Source organism: Malania oleifera, chromosome 8, assembly GCF_029873635.1.
Source record: "Malania oleifera isolate guangnan ecotype guangnan chromosome 8, ASM2987363v1, whole genome shotgun sequence".
NCBI lineage: Eukaryota > Viridiplantae > Streptophyta > Magnoliopsida > Santalales > Ximeniaceae > Malania > Malania oleifera.
The window spans coordinates 34,369,670-34,391,309 of NC_080424.1; the positions used below are offsets into that span (position 1 = coordinate 34,369,670).

At 35.9% G+C, this 21,640-nt stretch overlaps 1 protein-coding gene across 1 annotated transcript; it reads right to left on the minus strand.

Annotated features, from left to right (window-relative positions):
• Positions 1-1,744: 1,744 nt before the first annotated feature.
• LOC131161362 (patellin-3-like) lies at positions 1,745-7,192 on the minus strand. The gene is made up of 4 exons (XM_058117080.1): positions 5,802-7,192; positions 5,578-5,702; positions 5,306-5,456; positions 1,745-2,193 (listed from the first exon to the last, which is right to left on the minus strand). The coding sequence occupies exons 1-4, from the start codon at positions 6,996-6,998 to the stop codon at positions 1,939-1,941; spliced, it is 1,728 nt and encodes a 575-aa protein (XP_057973063.1). The 5' UTR covers positions 6,999-7,192; the 3' UTR covers positions 1,745-1,938.
• Between the last annotated feature and the right edge of the window lie 14,448 nt (positions 7,193-21,640).

Here is a 21,640-nt window from a genome sequence, read left to right on the forward strand (position 1 = left end):
ATTAACAAATAATCCATCCTAATTCATATCTCAGGCCAAGTGTGTATTTATAGCACGCCAGCAACCAAAATTTATGTCAACTTAAAAATTCCATGTTGCTGATTTCCTGGCGAGGTAATTAAACTTATTTATGTCAAATCTAAACCTTAAAAAAAAAAACATCTACCTAAATTACAAATTAAGCACTAAACTACATTCTCTTTTTATTAGGGTTGAATGTCAACATCACCTTGAAGTTTTTACCATATAATCACAATCAAATCCAACTGAAGAAAGCACGAAGAAAAGCAAAACAATAGCTGAGCTGCTAGAGATTACCATTGTTCATGATGTGGTATATTTTATAACACTATTGCTCATTACAATATAAATAATGATATAATATGATTTACATTTGATTGTAGGGTGTCCAGTTTACTTGTCGAGCTATAATTAAGGACATTGATGCATCAATTGAGTTGTTTTACAAAGCCTACTCCAACTGTAAAAAGACTTTGCAATACCTTGCCCCAAAGCTATGGTGCCAAGAATGCAAACTTTATGATTGTAATCCTATCTCACGATATACTTTTTATATATTGATTAAAATCTACTTAATTATTGTGATTAATTTCCAAAATAAACAAACAGTATATATTTCCTCCTTATTTTTAACAAAAGGTACAAATTGAACATAATAGTTGAGGATGATACTAGGATAACAAATTTCATAACCTTTGAAGGGCAAGGTGAACAATTGGTTAGCATCACGGCACTTCAAGTCGTAACAAAGCCAAAGACAGAGCAAACAATTGTCCCATCATTTGTTGCGCAAATCATTGGTCAAACGCATGTCTTTCAAATTATTATTATTAGTTAAAAATTTTTGAAACATGAAGCCTCAGCTTTAAAGTTATAAATGTATTTGATGATGATGGACTCACGACCAATAAGAAAGAACACGACTACAACCATGAACACATCACCTTCAATTAACAACAATCTCAAACTCAACCATCAGAGTCATATACCCACCAACATTTATTTGAAAGAAAACTTATTTTCAAATGAATCACCTTCGAAAAAATGCCACCTTAGATTCGTTACTTTTAATGCAATATTCTCATTTCCCCTCTATAATTACACTCGAATTTATTTTCATTTATATACACAAATCTAAGTATGATCACTACATCTAAACATACCATCTTATGCATTTACAAAGACATGCAAGAAAAGACCGAAGGTGGTAAAGAATAACACAATAGACCTCCCTACTTTATGGATTCTTGTTTTCGAAACTTCTTTCTTCAATCAAATTTATTTTGTATTCAAACTATCTGTAGACCACATCTTGCCCACCAAGCTTCTTCAAACCTCCAACCACTTATTTATATCATTCATACATACATACCAACTTTCTCATAATAAACACCTAATGTCACATTTTTGCTAGTGATTATTAAAATTAATAATCAAATTGCATATGATGCATCCTTCATCACTCGACAAATTCAAAACTCGAAGAAATTGATTAAAAAAGGAAAAAAAAAAAAAGATAGAAAAAGGAAAAACACTGCCCTTCAACCAAACACACTACTCAAAAGACCAAATTAAGGTCCAAACGAGATCAATCCCGGTCAAACTGGTGGGCCCAAAGTCGATTAACTCAGTTTTAAATAAGATATATATACGAATATGTAACAGCCTCACGATATATATGGATATATAACACATTCACACTCTGGTAGAAACATGGCCAAAATTGACTCCATAAAACAGGCAAAATATAATTATAATAATAATAATAATAATAATAATGAAATATACAGAGCAGAAAATGCAATACAAAAAGCCCTCCAAAATGAGATCTTCCATACGCAAGCAGAAGAACCCCAAATGCAATCCTCAAAATAATAGCCAACCTTCTAATTCTTCCTTTTGCCTGATTAGAAACATTCAACTGGGGAGGGGATTGGTCTTGAACCTGTAGAGAAGCTTCTTCTTTTTAGAGGTTGGGTTGTTGACCGTCAACACAACCTTGCCCAGTTCATCAATTTTGAAGCTTTTACACACCACGGGTTCATCGGTTGGAGCCATCTTAGTTGCCTTATGTATGATCACCGTATACCCATCCTCAGCGTAAGGCACAAATTCAGCGCCATAGCTAACCTCCCACCCTACTACTCGGATCTCCCAGGTTATAAAGCATTTCTGCGATTCATTAATAACCCATTGATTCACAATTCAGTGATGAAACAAACAGTAGTTGAAAAAAAAAACATATATGGTAATTAGAACTTCTCAAATACAGCATTGTCAACAAATGAATCTCTCTGCTACTAAGGGAAAAGGGGGCAGCAGTACCGAATCATCAATTTTTGCTTCTCTTTTACAGTAACAACATTTCCAAAACAAGGATATATAGGTAAGTTGACAAAACAGGTTTCGATTTAAACTCCAAACATATCTCCAAAGCTCCCATATTCTCTTAAATGAATAGATGCTTATGCACAACCACAACATCAACAAACCAAGCCTCAAGTCCCACTAGATAGGATCAACCACATAAATCATTTTCCATCAATTTATATGACCATGGGCAATTTCCTCTGACAAATTTAGGTATATTAAATTCTTACAATCACATTCCAAGTTATTTTACGTCCTACTCCTTCCCCTTCTAATACCCCTGACAGTAACTAGCTCACTCCTCATTGGTGTAGTACTTGACCTATGTTGCACATACTCAAACCATCTAAAGTCACCCCTCCCTTATCCTCTACAACAGTTTCACCTAACTTATCGCAAATATGTTCATTCCTTAAGTTATCTTCTGACACCACTCATTCACCTTAGTATTCTCATCTCGACAACATCTACATTTTGGATATGTTGTTTCTTAATTATCCAAAATTATGATCAATATGCATATTTGGTCCTAAAGTCATTCTATAGAACTTATCTTTTCAATTATAAGAGTGATACGATCACCCAACACACCCAAAGCACTTCTCTGTTTTATCCAACACGCTTAAACTTTATATATTACATCTTCAATTTCTACTTCAGCTTGCATAATAAATTCAAAGTATCAAAATCTACTAATGCTACTGATTTCTTAACCATCAAGTTTATAATTTTCTCCAATATTTCTCCTACTATGATTGCAATCACATTTCATATATTCCATCTTATTTCTACTTATCCTAAAACATCTAGATTCTAAAACTTCTCTTCATAATTCTAAGTTCTAACTTAGATTTTGCTACCTCTAATTTCATCAATCAAGACAATATCATCTTCGAACATCATACACCATGGAACCTCATTTTACCTGATGTACACCTATTATGATTAGAAATTCCCTAACCTCTCCACCAATAGTCCTAATGCTAGTCATTACTTCATCCTACATATCCTTAATGATATCAGTATACCTACTACATATGCCTCTTTTTTTTTTTCTCTAAAACCTACCATAAAATTTCCTTAGATACCCTATTATATGTTTTCTCTAAGTCACTAAAAATCATATGATTGTCTCCCTTCTTTTCCCTAAACTTTCCATTGATCTTCTTAGAAAAGATATACAACTTCTATGGCAGATTTCCCATTTTATGACTTTCATCTCTAACTTTAGTCTTTGCTCAACTATTCTTTCTCACAATTTCATTTATAACTGAGTTTAATTCCACAATAGTTCCTAAACTATTGAATATCTCCTATATTCTTGTATATAGTCAATAAGGATTTTTCCTCCATTTGTTTGCATTTTCTTAGTCATTGTAGTTGTGTTAAATAAATTAGTTAACTACATAATTTTGTTATTGCCTAGGCATTTCCAAACTTCAACTAGGATGTTTTCCGACTCTGATCATGTAGTTTTTCCATTTTTCATCTTTTTTAATGCAAACTAAACTTCATTAACTCCAATTTTGTGAATAAAATTCATATTTTTAGCTTTTCTCTCATTTGCAAATTCTAAGTTTAAGCCTGCCACTTAATTTTCATTAAATAGCTTATTAAAGTAACTTCGCCACTTAATTTTCATTAAATAACTTATTAAAGTAACTTCGCTGCTTTCTTTTATGTATTTTGTTGGGGATGTGGTTCATATTCAGAGCAGATCACATGTACTGAAAAACGCTACGTGACGTGAGGGACAATTGAATGAGAAGAGGTTTCAGGCAATATGCAAGAGTACCTTTGCTTAGCACAAAACCGTCGACGATTTTTGTCAGCGCAGATCATGTATTTTCAAATCGGGGACTTGTAGATTGGACTTATCTAGAGGTTTTTCCTCCAGGAGATCGATACAGATGTAGTTTAGGTTTACTAGAACTCTTCTGTACACAGAAGATTGTTATATAAACAATATTTGTAACTCAAAAGTGAGTTTTGACATTGATCATAGTGAAACCGAGGTTGCTGCTCCCGTGAACATAGCCTATTGCTAAACCACGTAAATTTTGTGTGTTCTAGTTGTTTTTTTTATTTTTTCTTATTATTATTTGTTTGCTTCTTTAGTATATTTCATCATCAAGTGATCGCACTAGTGATTGTCAAGTGTTCGTGTTTGATCGTGTGCTTCCGCTACGCATGTTCAAGTTGAGCGAAACACCAACATATTTTAACTTAACCAAGATAATCCCATCTTCACTTCTTACACATTTTACATTATCCAAGTCCTTACTCTTTCTTTCTTTGACTCTAACAAGTTTAAATATGTCTCTTCCCCTTCTTCTGTATCTAATCTAGCATATAAATTATTATATGATCAATGTTCAACTTCACTGACAACCTTTTTTGCATCTTTTCTCATCCCTATGTACTTTACAATTTTCATGTTTCTTCATTTTTGCTATATTTCTTGTCAAATTTTGTTCATCTTTATGATATTTTTAACATCTTGATCCCACCAACAACTCCTCTTACTATCCGAGAATCTTCCTCTTCATTCACATAAAATCTCTTTTGTTATATTTTTAACAGAGCTAGTTATCCAACTCTAAAGAGTGTGTGTGTCTACACCATCCTCTATTGTCCAATCACGTTGATCATTTTATCCTTAAATTTTATTATATTTGCTTCCTATAGATTCCACCACCTAGCTCTCTTGCTCAAGTTTATATTATTCTCTCTCTTCCATCCTTTAATACATATATCTAATACTAAAGCTCTATATTAAGTAGTTACGTACTTGGGATAACTTTACAATCTTTGAATGATAAAAAATCTACCCTCCGAGAAAAATCTATTTGATTTTTTATGCACAAGCACACAAATCACAAATAAAACATGAGCAAGAAAATGGCAATTGAACCTCAGAGACTAATATTTCCACAGCCTGTTTGCTAGCTGGTTTTACAGCAACCTCTGTGACTGGATCAGCAAGGCAGAACTCTGGGTTGCAATGGCAGGAATCCACACTCAGGCCACCATATTGAATTGGCACTTGCTCAGGAGAAATGTATCTGTTTCACCAATTAAATGCAGACCAATTACTAAAACGTAAAATGCAGAACCAACAGGAAAAAAGTTACTAAAAAAAAAATAGAATCTCAATTTGGCAAAGAATCTAAAAGATACACTAACTTGAAAAGGGTTTCAGTTGTTTTGGATGGGCCTGCAAACACAAACTTGCTTTTGGTCCTCTGGGTCAAGAATGGACTGATCATCGTATAGAAGGCAAGATACCACCAAGGAACATTGATGAACACCTTGAGGTATTTAAAAACAAAAATTAATTACCAAAACAAACCCAATTCAAATGTTCAACTGACTCAGTTGTAGCAATTACCATCAAATTTGAGATATACCTGTTTTGCAACAAATTCAGGGTAATTGTCCTGGAGAAGGTGAAGAGCCTGCTTGGTAGCTTGCCTAAGCTCCCTTTTTCCTGGTCCTGGAGAATTCTTAAGATCATTAACCTGAAAAATAGTAGAGGTACTGCCAGGACTGAAATCAAGCTTCCGTATGCTCCTCTCCAAGAACTGAATCCGCCACCGCAGGAACTTCCATCGCTTCTCCTCATCTGAAAACGTTTTGTTATACAACTCCTTATTTTGAAACTCACCATACACATTGTAGCACACAGGATGACCTTCCCTATCGAAATTATGCATAAACACCACCTTATCCAAATCATCCCCGAGATCCTCATCTAAAAGATCATCGATTCGAAACTCCTTTCTCCACCTAATCGTGTTCTTGATCATAACAAATGCATCCTTCACTTTGAAATCTCTGGCTCTCAAAAACTTCAAAAGAATCACGTCACTCCTATCATCCTTCATAAGAGGAATTCCCCATACAGAAACCTCATCGGCTGATGTCGTAATTTCCTTAACTGGAATTTGTTCTTCACAAGTAGATTTCTCGATCCCCTTAGTAACAACAGATTCCCCAGCTTCCGGGGCGGCAGAATCGGTGACCGCCGTAACCAGTGGTGTCCTTTCTTCGTCTTTCGATTCACGGGTTGAAACTCCCGAAATCTCAGCTTCCGATGCGGGGATCTCTTTAGCTGAACGAGTATCTGAAGTGGGTTCGGAAGACACAGTTAATACTTCTTGAATTGTTGTGAGCTGTGCTTCCTGCTTCTCTTCCTTTTCTGGTGCTTCTGTTCCTCTCTCTTCTTTAGATGCCGGCGCTGGTGCCGACGCGGATGGCGATTGGGCGGTGAACTGGCCGCTATTGAGCGCTTCCTGAACCAGTTTCTTAAGCTCTTCGAGAGCCTTCCCCTCAATCTCGGAAAGATCGCCTGCCCTATTGCTCTCCTCTTTGAACGAAACCAAGGAGTGAGAGAACTTCTCTTCCTGAACCGCTTTCCGTTTCTCCGACTCGACAGCCGCCGCCGCCTCTACACTTTTCGCCGGTAGCTCAGCCACCGCAGGCAGCGGCGGCGATTCTTTGTCAGTGACCGCCGAAGGCGGAGCAGTCCAAACGGGCGGCGAATCGTCGGCCGGCACCGAGTCCGGCTGGGGAGGAGTTGGAGGATCGGGTGAAACATCGGCCATCACTGAAGGAAAACGGGAAGAGAGGCTGAGGTTTGGTGGGAGAGTGGGGAAGCGCAGGTGGAGAGGGTTTGGAATGGGAACGAAAATGGGAATGCGCAGGAGCAGTGAGTGGGTAAAGGTGTGGTGCGTGACAGTAGTACAGCATCATTGGTTCGAGGAGTTTGTTCGGGAAGATTCTGGAATCCAATGCCAACGAGGAAATGATTAAAATCAGTTGTCCGGTTTTATTTTTAAAAATAATTGCAAATAATATTTTCGTTTTTAAAATTTAGATAAAAATTTTGAAATACGTTTTTAAATTTTTTGTTGAATTTTTTATATAAATCTTTTATAACTCAAAAAAATTAAAAAATCTTTAGATAACTCAAAAAATTGAAAATAAAGTGATGTTTTTAAATTATTTAAAAATATAAAATAAATATTAGAAGTTGTATTCAACAATTAAATAGTGCATAAATGTTTCTTAGAATTATTTTTTCTTAAAATTTTACTAATATTGAAATTATAATTTAACTAATTAGAATAAAATAAAGTTATTCAACTCATAATTTTAATATGTGTAATTGATAAAATGATAATATTTTAATTATTTAGAGAAAATTTTGACGCTCAACTATCAAGTTGCAAAATTAATTAATAAAACTAGTAGGAGTGAGCTCACAAGCTCGATTCATTTGGAAAAAAAACCAATTTTCAATCTTTCTAATGATTTGTTCTTCTTTCGGTTATTAATCTTTCATGACTAGGCTCATGCCTATGAAAAAAAAATTATTTTTTGTTAGTTGTCAAAATTATTGTCATAGAAAAGAAACTAGTTCATTTAACTTTTGAGTCAACGAGGAATTAAAAAAAAACTATTCACATTTTATAGAGTGTATATAAAGAGGCTATATTCATATCATATAAAATTTAAAATATGTATCTTTGATTTCTTTTCTTATTTTTTCTGCACAAAATTTTTTGTTAGACATTAGTAACTTATGCTCGGGAATATGAATACAAACTCATAAAAATATTTTTGCTTGACTTGCTAATCTTAAAAATGCAATATTATAATATTTAGTATGAGATAATGTTCTAATGTAATTTTAGTAATATTACAAAATAAAAAATTTATAAACCTATGTTGATAATAATATTGCATACATTCTTTTAATGTACACATTTACACACATACTATTATAAATAAATTTTATAATGATAACAATTATGATGTAATTGGTATAATCCCAAGAGTAAGATGAATTGGAACTTTTAAAATCTCTTACCTAAGTTAAATCAAATAACAGTAGTATTACTTAATTAGGGTCTGTCTAGTCAATTATTAATTCAATAGATATATGAAAGACAGAACAATTTATACAAGTATCACAGATCTAGTATTTCTCAATCAATCACAATGTAATATTCAAAAATTCAAGTAGTGATATCAACAGATAAATATAAGCATGCAAATACTTGAATGTAAAGAGAAAAGGGATAGAGTGACACAGGGTTTTTATCGAGGTTCGGCAAATCGTGCCTACGTCCCCACCTTAAGCTCACCAACAAGAGGATTTACTAAATGCTCACATAACAGGTGGAGCGACACTGATTACACTCTCTCCTTACGGGGTGAGGAATACCCCAACTCACATTTATAGGGTTGAGCCCAACCTAGTACCACACCTTATAGGACGGTGTTCCTAGTTCTCCTAACCTAGTCGAAACCAATCCGGTGCACGTTACAGGTCAATGCAATTCTCTTCCGACGATCACATGCCAGAAATACAACAATAATAAAATTTTTTTTGTACAACTAGAATGCTTTTACACTAAGCAGATGATGTACAATAATGAAGCACGATGTGCACTCACATATGATATGATATAAAGTTCAAGTGAGTATGTGTATTTTGTCAATGTAATCTTTGAATAAAAATATATATGATGAGTGCTCAAAGATTTAAACCCTACTAAATATTTCTCCAAAATATTTTTCAATAAAGGATATATGAGAACTTAGGGTTTTGGTTTTCAAATGATTTTTGTAAGATAAGAATTTATCTATGAAAGCATAAATGCAAGAAGACTTTTTTAAGCACAAGAAAAATATGAATGTAAAAATATGTGCTCAAGTCTTTCAAAGATAACTGAAAAATATTTTCTTCAAGAATATTTATCAACAAAATAAATGGGAGAAACTCAAAGATTACTCTCAAAATGATTTTCTAAAAATGTAAGTTTAAGTGAGAGTAAATGCTCAAAAGCTATATGTCAAATGTCCAAAACAATAAAACTCAACCAAACTTCAAAAGCAATAAGTGTGCTAATGAAGGAGGATAGTAGTAATAAAATGCTCTCTTAAAAGATTTGAAATGAATGAGTATAAAAGGGGAGAAATTTAAAGAATAAAATATTTGGGAGCATTTTTTAATTTGAGCATTAGTTAAAAACTGAGTAATGAGGGGGTATTTATAGGCATATCTCAAAATATGTCTGTTAGGGATACGCTGGGGATTATTAAAAATATTTAATAAAAAATTAAGCATGTTTTAGTGTTGAAAAATTGGACCAACCTGAGAGGTTCGGTCGACCGACGAAGGAGTTAGTCGGATGAACCAAGCTCAAATTTGAATTTTCAAAAGGGTTCGGTCGGCTAAAGAGAACGCTGGTCGGTTGAGCCAAAGGCAATTCCAAACCTTCGTAGGTTCGGTCGATCAGGCTTAAGGCAGGTATGCAAGGCCTTGGAGGCCGGTTGGCTGAGCCTTTCTAACACTGAAGTGGCCGATCATTACTTAGGATAATCTCTGGTTTCTTGGTTTTCCAAGAAACTGAACTCAGTTGCACTATCCACAGTCGAAGCTGAACATATTGCGGCTGGAAGTTGTTGTGCTCAAACGCTTTATATAAAGCAATAGCTTATGGATTTTGGATTGCACTATGACACGGTTCCGATCAAATGTGATAATACTAGTGCAATTAATATTTCAAAGAACCCCATTTCACATTCACGAACCAAACACATAGAAATTAGACATCATTCTATTCGCGACCATGTGCAAAAGGGAGATGTGGCTCGTGAGTTCGTCTGCACTAATGAATAGTGGGCTGACATATTCACAAAACCTTTTCAAGAGAGCAGATTTATATAGATTAGACGTGAATTAGGCCTAATGCATATTAAAGATGCCACCTAGAGATATGATTTAGTGCATAAACTAAGGGGGAGTTACTTAACTTAAAAAACTACAGCTATGAAAATTTAAACATTATCTCATATCAATTATTAATATACCTCATACTTTGTGAGATCACCTTTGTTATCCATTTTACGTTGCATGACTATACTATCTTTTGGATGTTAGAAGTAATGTACTTATTATATGAACTACTTTGATCCATACTAGACTGGTTGGGTTGATTGATTTGGAATATTGTAAACTATTTGTTGAAATCAATCAGGTCATTGATATACAAATTTTTTTTGGGAAATGCTCTACTTTCAAACAGCATCCTGCTGAAATTTCTAAAAACCTTGCTAAAACTAAATCTTGTATCTGAATGACTATTATCCACCGCATGCTTATAAGCTTCTATCTAAGACTTATTTCAAGCTTATCTACCTTAGCCCTTTTGTTGATGCCAAAAGAGGGAGAAGTATGCAAAACTGGGTAAATCAAATATGCATATTCTTAGGGGGAGCTTTTCAAGGTTATACCCATTTTTACTTAAAGTATTTGTCATCATCAAAAATGGGGAGAATGTTGACCTTATAGGTCATATCCCGATTAGATAATGACAAATATCTTTGTTTCTTATGTGTGCCTTGAGTTTGTAAACAGGATCATTCTTTGCACACAAGGGTAAGGACATGGTGGAAGCCATAGAGATCTTAATGCCCACACCACAAGATGGTATTTGAAGAAGTAAAAGGAAATGAAGACCAATCTTTCATTCTTGTAATTTCAATTTAAATTTGTTGGTCGGTAATAATTGTGTGTAATATTTGCATATCATGCATAATTGATAGTTATGGTGCAACCCCAAGAGGGAGGTGAATTGGGTATTTAAAACTTTGTTGCCTAGGTCTACTGATTTTATCAACAATGTAATTTAGCCTAGGGTCAGTCTATGCAATCATCAGACAAACATACATGAGCAATAAATGTAAAATGCCGAAAACTAAAGAGCACACACGATATGTTATCGGGGTTCGGCCAACTGTGCCTACATCTCCGCCTTGGCCACACCAGCACAAGGATTACCACTATAATGCTCACTTAAACAGGTGGAGCGGCACCTAATACAACCAAGTCAATTCAAGGGGCTAACCTCAACTGACACGCCTTAACAAGATGACGCACTTAGCTTTCCTAACCGGATCTAAGCCAATCCGAGACTATTCCACAGGGTTAGTCTCCCTCTTCAGGCCCGAGCCTGGAATACAACCAATGTGTATAAAAATGTTTGTTCACGGAAATGCACTTCAACACAAGCAAATGTGTGCACCAATATAGCTCAGTCAATAATGCAAGCACGAATGATATGTAAATATGCTTAGTGCTCTAATGTGTGTTAAACACTCAATCAAGTATATATTTTCAGTCCAGATCTAGAGTGTATATCTAAACAAGATTTGAAACGCACTATTTGAATATCACAAAATCATATCAGGGTTTCAAATATGCTAAGTAAGATAAATCAAATAAACTCAATAGGATATTTTAATGTATAAAGCACAATGGAGTTGCTTGAAAAACTAGCTTTTTATAAAAAGATTTTTGCAAACAAAATCTAGGTTTAGGTAACTTGCAACAACAATGCAAGAACCAAAACCCTCACAGTCTTTCCACACTAAATTTTTCAAATGAAATCAGTGGAAGAACTTTAGGCTATACTCTCATGTAAAATCAATCAATCAATCAATATACCTAGAGAGAGTATTAGCTAGAGAAGTTTAAGCACAATAGCCTTAAAGAAATACTCACAATGCTTAGAGAAAGAGAATGAGGAGTATGTGAGTGTTTGCAAGAAATATTTGGCTAAAATAGGGTTTTTAGGGTTTTGAGAGTTGAGAGAATTTTTGCCCTAATCAAGTTTGCTAATCCTTGCTAATTAAGACAAATGAATTGGTATGTATAGGCAAGAAGGATTTTTTGACCGTTGGAAATACAATGGGTATAATTAGAATTGTTTAAAACATCATTAAGAAAAATTAACCCAGTTTACCCCATTTAAAAATCAGTAAAAATTATTTTAACCCACAAGGTTCGGGTGCCCGACCTGAGGTTCGGGTGTCCGAATAGACACGGTCAAAAATTCAATTTTAAGAGGTTCGGGTGCCGAGTTGAGGACCGGTTGGCTGAACCAAAGTCAGTAGCCAAATGTCCGAGGTTCGGGTGCCCGAAGCTGAGTTCGGTTAACCGAACCAGGTAGTTCGGTCGCCTAAGCCTCTATTTGAACGTAAATAGACGGTCGCCTGAGTAGTTGAAAAGTGCTCTGAAAAGCATTCGCGTGCCCGAGAAAGATAACTTCAAAAAAGGTTCGGTCGCCCGAAGCTAAGTCAACATGTTGACTTGTTCGATCGCCCGAGCCGCTTTACACGGCATAGGTTCGGTCACCCAAACCCTCTCAATCTTTTCAATTTTCAGTCCAATTTTAGTCAATTATAATTCCCCTGATATGAAGATGATAATGGGGACTTTTTGTGCATTTGTTTAGAGACCTAAGGACTTTCTATCCTACCAAAAAAAATCCGATATCGGTCGACCTTCGGTCAACCGAAGGGTGATCCCTAAAGTCTGTGTAGGTACCTAAAGTCCAACTGTGGTCGTTTTGAGCATACCTACTTATCATGCATGATGCAAATTATTACAAGTCATACATAACTCACTCGAAAAATGAGCAGCTCGGAAGCTATCCCAAGTATAGGAGTTCTGTCGTGTAATACTCAGTCCAAGGGCCAGATCGTCTCCTTAGGGAATGCGTTTAATCTCAGATTTTATGTCCTTCCAATCGAAAACAAAAGATACTGAACTCAGTTCAGATTCGGGATTTTCAAAATTGTGGAGACCTAATTTAACAAATTAAATACACACGCAAATTAAAATCCTAAAACTAGCACGCACTAAATTAAATAACAATAACGAAAACCCTAGTCTACTTAAGGAAACACCGGAGCACACTAACTAAAAATGGAAACTTTAAACATGGAATTAAAAATACGCAATGGAAACTTAATCGGATTTAACACACACATACTAAAAATTAGATCTTTATCCAAAACAATAACTCAAACCACAATCACAATTTAAACACGAAACAAACAAAAATTTAACACATAAACGATAACAAAAAATAATAATAATGAAAACACGAGAAATCAAACCAGACTTAATTAAAAAGATTAAATTAAAACTCCCACTAATTAGATAAACAAATAAATAAATTTAACAAGAATTAAACACTTGACAATGTCCAACTTAAAAAGAAATTTCAAATAACATTTAACAAAAACTAAACTTTATTCAGTATTTAAAGACTAAACAAAAATAAATAAAAGAGAGAGAGAGAGAGAGAGAGAGAGAGAGAGAGAGAGAGAGAGAGAGAGAGAGAAAAGCCATGAAAGCTGCTGGAATAGCAGGAGCAGAACCAGTAACTGTGGAGTTGCTTCTCGGGTCTTCAAGTCTCTGCTGCTGCTGCTGCTGCTCGTGGTGATCTGCTACAGGCTAAACAGGGGGGGGTCCTCGGGTTGCTGTGAAGTTGAGGATGGGAAGATGATATAGCTGTGGTGGAGCTCTTGCTGTTGATGATGGTGCACGACTGTGTAGCAGGGAAGAAGAGGAGAGGATGGGCTGGAGATATGGAGTCCAGAGGAGAGATAGAACAGGGGAAGAGAAAGGTAAGAGAGTAGAGGACAAGGGAGAAAAGGATAAGAAAGTAAAGAGAGCAAGGAAAAAATTAAGAGCAAGAGAAAGAACAAGGAAGAAGAAGAAGAACAGCCCGCAGGGCTGTTGCCAGGAAGAAGGAAAAAAGAAAAACTTATATAAAAAAACCCTACGACCCGTGGAGCCACGACCCGACCCAGAATGAATCTGACCCGTTTGGAAAGAGCTGACCCAGCCTGCATGGCCGGGTCACATCAGCAACCCAATTATATATATATATTTTCATTTTCTTTTGTTCTCTGTTCATCGACAAATTTGACCCTTCTAGAGCTCATTTATTGTGAAACTCAAAACATGAAAGTTGTAGATAATTCTTTCCTCTTTCTCTATAAATTTGAATTGTCTCGATCAGAGCTCAGACGGAAAAGTTATGTACAAAATACAAACAGGTGTCTGTTTTGGTTCCCGGGAATTTTCCTACGACAAAAAATTACCAAAAATTCATAAATAGTGTAATAAAGTTCAAGAATGATGATTTTGGCACTTTATTAAAATATTGGACAAATTTGGACATTTAATTAAAAATATAAGCCATAAAGACCGCATTAAAATGCCCAATTACGCAGTTTTCACGCATAATCAATACACACACACAGTTCATAATAAATTACATCCTAGAATGAAGAAATAATCAAATGAATACAAAAATATAACACATAAATCTTCATTATTTGGCACGAACACCTCATGCCATCATGATATGTCTTTCAGTCCTAAAGCGCACACAAGGTGAACCTACATGCAATTCTTAGTACAACCATCAATACCAAGAGTATTTGTCATAATCAAAATTGGGTGTGACCAATAAGGTCAACAATCTCCCCTTTTTTGACGATGACAAATACTTTATGCAAAAGTGGGTACAGCCAAGAGAGGCTCCCCCTAACTTTATGCATAAAGATAATTAAAGTAAAAGGTAATAAAAGATGTAAGCATAATTAAGCACAGTATTACCCACTTTTGCCTTTTCTCTCCTTTTTGGCAACAGCAAAAAGGGTTAAGCAATAAAGCGTGAAGGCAAAGGATATCAATTAAATACAAGAGGTATATTGGGAAGAAAAAAAAAATTCAGCCGCATGCCGTTTGAAAGTAGACTATTCCCAATCATAACTTTCTATCTAAGTGTCCTGTTTGGAGTTATAATGAATAGTATATAGCATATTTTAATCAATTAATCCAAACAGAATATGCATCAAAGAAGTATAAGTAGCATGCAACACGTTAACAATTTTAATGTTCTATACTCCCCCAATGGATGATTATGCAAGGATGAAGATTAATCTTTCATTTGGTTTTCACTCATCATTTCAAAAAAAAATTTTAAGTTAATTTTATCATAATCATCTTTGGTTTCCAAAACAAACAAGTGCGCCCATAAAGTATAGTATATTAAACGTGTGAGTCTGATACCAATTGTTATAACTACGTGGTAGAGAAGATACCAATTGTTGAAATAATACCACTAGTTATAAGGACATATTGTTAGTCTTGAAATGAACATGATATCAAATATAGATTTTCCAAGATGTGTACATTGATACCAATTGTTATTTTGTTTTCCAAAAGATATAGCGGTGAATGCAAGATATATATATTTATTTATTTTCTTAGAGCCTTATGATTTTGAGATAAATGACTCCCCCAAAGAATATGCATTTTTTTTATAAATCAACTTGAGTAAAATTCACAAATTTTCTTAGAAACGCACTCAAGTTTTAAGGAGTTTAGTATTAAGAAAATGATATTAGGTTATATGCAAAGATTTCAAAAATTTTGACAGCATTTTGTCTAAAGATATAAGCAATCCATAAGAATCTACCAGTATTCTAAATAAATACGCACAACCAGCCCCAAGGAGTTTAACCAAATAACGCAAATGAGCTAAGCGAAAGTATTTAGACTTTAAGCATAAATCACATTTGCACACAACAAAGCAAATCATCTCAATTATTTTGGGCAAATGTCTATAGAAAATTCGGCAGCATGCCGGCTGTAAACAGGACATTTTCCAAAATTAACCTGCACAAAATCGATTCTCAAATAGGCAGTATTTCAAGAGTAAGGCATGTGAGAACCTATAATCTACCAGCAGGCAATTCCCATCCACTGCATCCGCCATGCAAGAGGCTTTCTATACTAAGCATGTATTTTAACAGAATAACCATTTAAACAAAATACTGCAGATATATGTTATAATCAAAAGCACAGTCACCATATCATAGTATATGCATGTGTGTGGTGAATGTGAAAGTCATATAGGAACAAATATATAAATTGTTTTAAGTATAGATACAGACCAAATGAAAGATATGTATCTGAATAAAATATCATAGATGATCAAATAAAGAGTTGTAGAATGATGGACTGGATCCTCATGAAGCACTCCTAGGTCTCTCCATCGTCATGATCATCATCTCCCTCCTCCCCACTCAACTCCATCTGGTCATCCTCACCGATGTCCTCGTCATTCATCTCTCGCAGTCACTCACCAAGGATGTGGAAGTTCGCTCGCACCTCGGACCGGAAATCAGTGAACTTGTTGTAAAGGGAGTTAAGTCTAGCCTAAGAAGAAGATGTCTGCTCAATCATGGAGACTCGGAACTCCTGAAAAGAGGCGGAGAGATCGGTGATAGCTATCATGATCTTAGTGGTAAATGGTACATAAGGCAGCTCTTGTGGGACCTCCTGAGCTCCTGGCTCTCTCTCATGTGCAGTAGGCAACCACATGTTGCTAGTGAGCTCATATCCCATCAAATTCAAGGTGGTGGAGTTGAAGACATCGGAGGGTCGCACCTTCTTGATGGTAGCTAGTGGTGACCTATTCAGCCTTTCCCTAACGAATATCCTAGATAGAATCCCACCATAGGGCAAAATGATCCTCTTTCCCATGGTTTTGACAAACATCCACCATAGGATCAATCTAGGCAGGTCTAGCTTCTTCCTGGTGAAGAGGCATCACATGATAAAGCAGTCCAAGTAGGACACATGATCCCTCGATCCTGACTTGGGCAAAATGTTATAGGAAATCAGGTGGTGTACCACCTTTGCCTCCAAAGTCAAGGATCTATAGCTGGGGGTATGGGTCAAGTCAGCTACAGGGTTTGTCATGACCAAATTTACAAAGGTACTCACAGTGAAGTCCTGCTCGGCTATCCAGGTGGAGGAAGAATCGGGGCAGATGAAGTCGCCACGCTGGATGTCAAAAGTCTCCGCCAGGTATGCATCATCGAAGTGGATATCTGTCTCCAGCACCTTAGTGTAGTAGCTCTGGCTATCTAGGGCAAGATTGGCATAGAAGAGCCGGACGAGCAGCAGGTACATCCCCCTAGGCTGAAAGGCGATGAGCTCGTACCATCCCTGATATCGAAACATGTCTAGAACATTGTTGAAGTGGGTTTGCATGAATTCGATATCGAGGATTTTTCCTAGAATGGGATCCTTTAGACGAAACACCCTCTCATATTTTATTCTCCGACCGAGTGTGGGAAACCACTGATCCAATGGGACACCTGCGGCAACACGTCTCTCATCTCTAGCCATGGAAATGAATCTAATAGAAGGCTGAGGAAGGATGTGAGAGGGAAAGCTAAGGAGGCTCTCAAATGTGTGGAGAAAATGAACCATTTTTCGCGGAGAACCATATATATCAGCTCGGTTAATTCCAAACCTCAAGACTGAACAATGGACTAAGTAAGCTTAACGTAAGATGTTCATATTTGAACAAGGGGTTAAGCAATTTGAAGTTTAAATGCAAGGCACTCATGCCATGTCTATTTAGGAGAGGATTTTTATTTAAACAGCTAATGATTTATATTTAAACCAACAAGAATATTCATTTAGACCATATTGATTTTGTACTTGAATTTACGTATTGGCTTAATTCTCCAAGATGCTTGGTATGCTTTTGAATGGTAAATATACAAGATTTCATATTAATTAGCCCCAAGTCATTACCTAACCCTTTAGAGAATGCTACCCCCTACAGCTAATCCTAACTACTAAGGAAGAGCTATGTGATCATGTAATTCCTGTTTGAGCAAGTCCTTCCTTTTCTTTCTTAATCACCCATACCTTTTTTCTTCTTTTTACTTTTGATGGGTTAGGAGTTGGTGATTCTTTTGCTTTCCATACTTGTTTGGGTTTCACACCTTTTCTTTTGAACGAGCAATCAAATTTTGTGTACCCCTACTTTTTACATAAGATGCATGTGGTGTGAGTGTATGGACTAGAGGAGGTACTGGCACAGTGTTTCGATTCTTTTACAAAGTACCCCATGTATAGGTTCTTTCTTTTCTTATTTTCAATCCCATTGTAACCTATACCTTTTTTATCTAAGGTCATCTTTTGTGCACCTAGCAGTTTATCAAAGTTTTCCTTGCCTCTAATAAACGTGTAGATGATCTTAGATTGGTCTTCTATTTTCTTCTCTAGATCTTGAATTTTTGAGTTATCCAAATTTTTGCAAACATTTTGAAGTTTCAAAAGTTCTTTAGACATGTTGTTTGCTTTACTTTCAAGATCTGCACTCAAGTAATCTTTATTATCATCATTAGAAACTTTAGATCTCAAAACAGTTAACTCATTTTCTAATGATTCATTCTTGCTTTCTAGTCTATTGATTTTCAAAATATTTTCTCTTTCAGCAAGAACTTTAAAGTCACATTCTTTTATGCATGCTTCATACTTGTTTTCCAAAATAGAATATTTCTTATTACATTTAACAAGTAACTTATGAGTTCTAAGATACTCAATTTGCAATTCCTCATAAGTAGGCATGCTTTCACTATCAGTGCTATCATATGATTCAGTATCAATGCAGCATTCAAATCAACACAAGAATCATGCTCATATTCATCTAATAAGACAGAAGGAACTAAAATAACCTCATCATTGGTTAAAGCTACATAACACTGGTTACCTTCCTTAAGATCAGTGGAGCCTGAGTCGCATGGAGAGATGACTCCCTTTTGCATGGACGCACCATATCTCCACTCAAGTTCGTCCCAAATCTGCTTAGCACTACTACAGGTCATAATCTCACATAAAACATTAGAATCTAAAACATGTAGCAAGGTATTCATGGCATCAAAGTTTACCTGTACCAAGTCCCTATCATGATCATTTATTTCAAACTCAGATTTAGGAACATCAGTACACCCAATTGACTTCATAGGCACACAATCACCCTGATTAATGACTTTCCAAAATTTCCATTTAGAGCTTTCATATACACAGTCATTCTAAATTTCCATATAGCATAATCAATACCACAGAATACAGGTGGGTGTGTGACTAATCTTCCCTCATAGGAAGGGGATGCACTAACACGAGGCATCATGATCTTTTACTAAATAACTTCTAAGTCTAAGTAACGAGTCTTTGATACCAATTGATAGTTATGGTGTAACCCCAAGAGGGGGGTGAATTAGGTATTTAAAACTTTATTGCTTAGGTCTATTGATTCTATTAACAATGTAATTTAGCCTAGGGTCAGTCTATGTAATCATCAGACAAACATACACGTGCAATAAATGTAAAATGCCGAAAACTAAAGAGCACGCACGATATGTTATCGGGGTTCAGCCAACTGTGCCTACGTCCCTGCCTTGGCCACACCAGCACAAGGATTACCACTATAATGCTCACTTAAACGGGTGGAGTGGCACCTAATACAACCAAGTCAATTCAAGGGGCTGACCTCAACCGACACGCCTTAACAGGATGACGCGCCTAACTTTCCTAATCGGGTCTAAGCCAATCCGGGACTATTCCACAGGGCTAGTCTCCCTCTTCGGGCCCGAGCCTGGAATACAACCAATGTGTATAAAAATGTTTGTGCACGGAAATGCACTTCAACATAAGCAGATGTGTGCACCAATATAGCTCAGTCAATAATGCAAGCAAGAATGATATGTAAATATGCTCAATGCTCTAATGTGTGCTAAACACTCAATCAAGTATATATTTTCAGTCTAGATCTAGAGTATATATGTAAGCAAGATTTGAAACACACTATTTGAATATCACAAAATCATATCAAGGTTTCAAGTATGCTAAGTAAGATAAATCAAACAAACTCAATAGGATATTTTAATGTATAAAGCACAATGGAGTTGTTTGAAAGATTAGCTTTTTATAAAAAGATTTTTGCACACAAAATCTAGGTTTAGGTAACTTGCAACAACAATGCAAGAACCAAAACCCTCACAGTCTTTCCACACTAAATTTTTCAAATGAAATCAGTGGAAGAACTTTAGGCTATACTCTCATGTAAAATCAATAAATCAATCAATCAATCAATCAATATACCTAGAGAGAATATTAGCTAGAGAAGTTTAAGCACAATAGCCTTAAAGAAATACTCACAATGCTTAGAGAAAGAGAATGAGGAGTATGTGAGTGTTTGCAAGAAATATTTGGCTAATATAAGGTTTTTAGGGTTTTGAGAGTTGAGAGAATTTTTGCCCTAATCAAGTTTGCTAATCCTTGCTAATTAAGACAAATGAATTGGTATGTATAGGCAAGGAGGATTTTTTGACCGCTGGGGATACAATGGGTATAATTAGAATTGTTTATAAAACATCATTAAGAAAAATTAACTCAGTTTACCCCAATTAAAAATCAGTAAAAATTATTTTAACCCACAAGGTTCGGGTGCCTGGCCTGAGGTTCGGGTGCCCGAATAGACACAGTCAAAAATTCAATTTTAAGAGGTTTGGGTGCCCGAGTTGAGGACCGGTTGGCTAAACCAAAGTCAGTAGCCAAATGTCCGAGGTTCGGGTGCCTGAAGCTGAGTTCGGTTAACTGAACTAGGCAGTTCGGTCACCCGAGCCTCTATTTGAACGTAAACAGACGGTCGCCCGAGTATTTGAAAAGTGCTCTGAAGAGCATTCTGGTGCTTAAGGAAGATATGTTCAAAAGAGGTTTGGTCACCCGAAGCTAAGTCAACATGTTAACTTGTTCAGTCGCCTGAGCCGCTTTACACAGCATAGGTTCGGTCACCCGAACCCTCTCAACCTTTTCAATTTTCAGTCCAATTTTAGTCAATTATATTTCCCTTTATATGAAGATGATAATGGGGACTTTTTGTGCAATTGTTTAGAGACCTAAGGACTTTCTATCCTACCAGAAAAAATCCGGTGTCAGTCAACCTTCGGTCAATCGAAGGGTGATCCCTAAGGTCTATGTAGGTACCTAAAGTCCAACTGTGGTCGTTTGGAGCATACCTACCTACCATGCATGATGCAAATTATTACAAGCCATACACGCGCACAATTCATAATAAATTACATCCCAGAATGAAGAAATAATCAAATGAATACAAAAATACAACACATAAATCTTCATTCTTCGGCACGAACATCTCACGCCATCATGATATGTCTTTTCAGTCCTAAAGTGCGCACAAGGTGAACCTGCCTGTAATTCTTAGTACAACCATTAGTACCAAGAGTATTTGTCATAATCAAAACTGGGTGTGACCAATAAAGTCAACAATAATGGGTATTTATGCTCAAAAGGCCTTAGAATGACCACAGGAACCATCACCCCTCAAAACTTAAATATCATATGCTTATTCACACAAGGTTGATGAAGCATAGGGGGCAAAATAGACTTAAATGTACACTTTATGTGGTCTCGAGCGACCAAACCCTTGGCATTATAAATGCCTCGATTGGCCGAACAGGTTAGGAGTCAACATGTTGACTTAGC

Excerpts from the sequence above, each read along its gene's own strand:
- LOC131161362 (XM_058117080.1), bottom strand. The coding sequence starts at position 6,998 with ATGGCCGATGTTTCACCCGATCCTCCAACTCCTCCCCAGCCGGACTCG. Across the intron at positions 5,703-5,801 it reads CTGAATTTGTTGCAAAACAG|GTGTTCATCAATGTTCCTTG; the intron begins GTATATCTCAAA and ends AAATACCTCAAG. Across the intron at positions 2,194-5,305 it reads TGGAAATATTAGTCTCTGAG|AAATGCTTTATAACCTGGGA; the intron begins GTTCAATTGCCA and ends AATGAATCGCAG.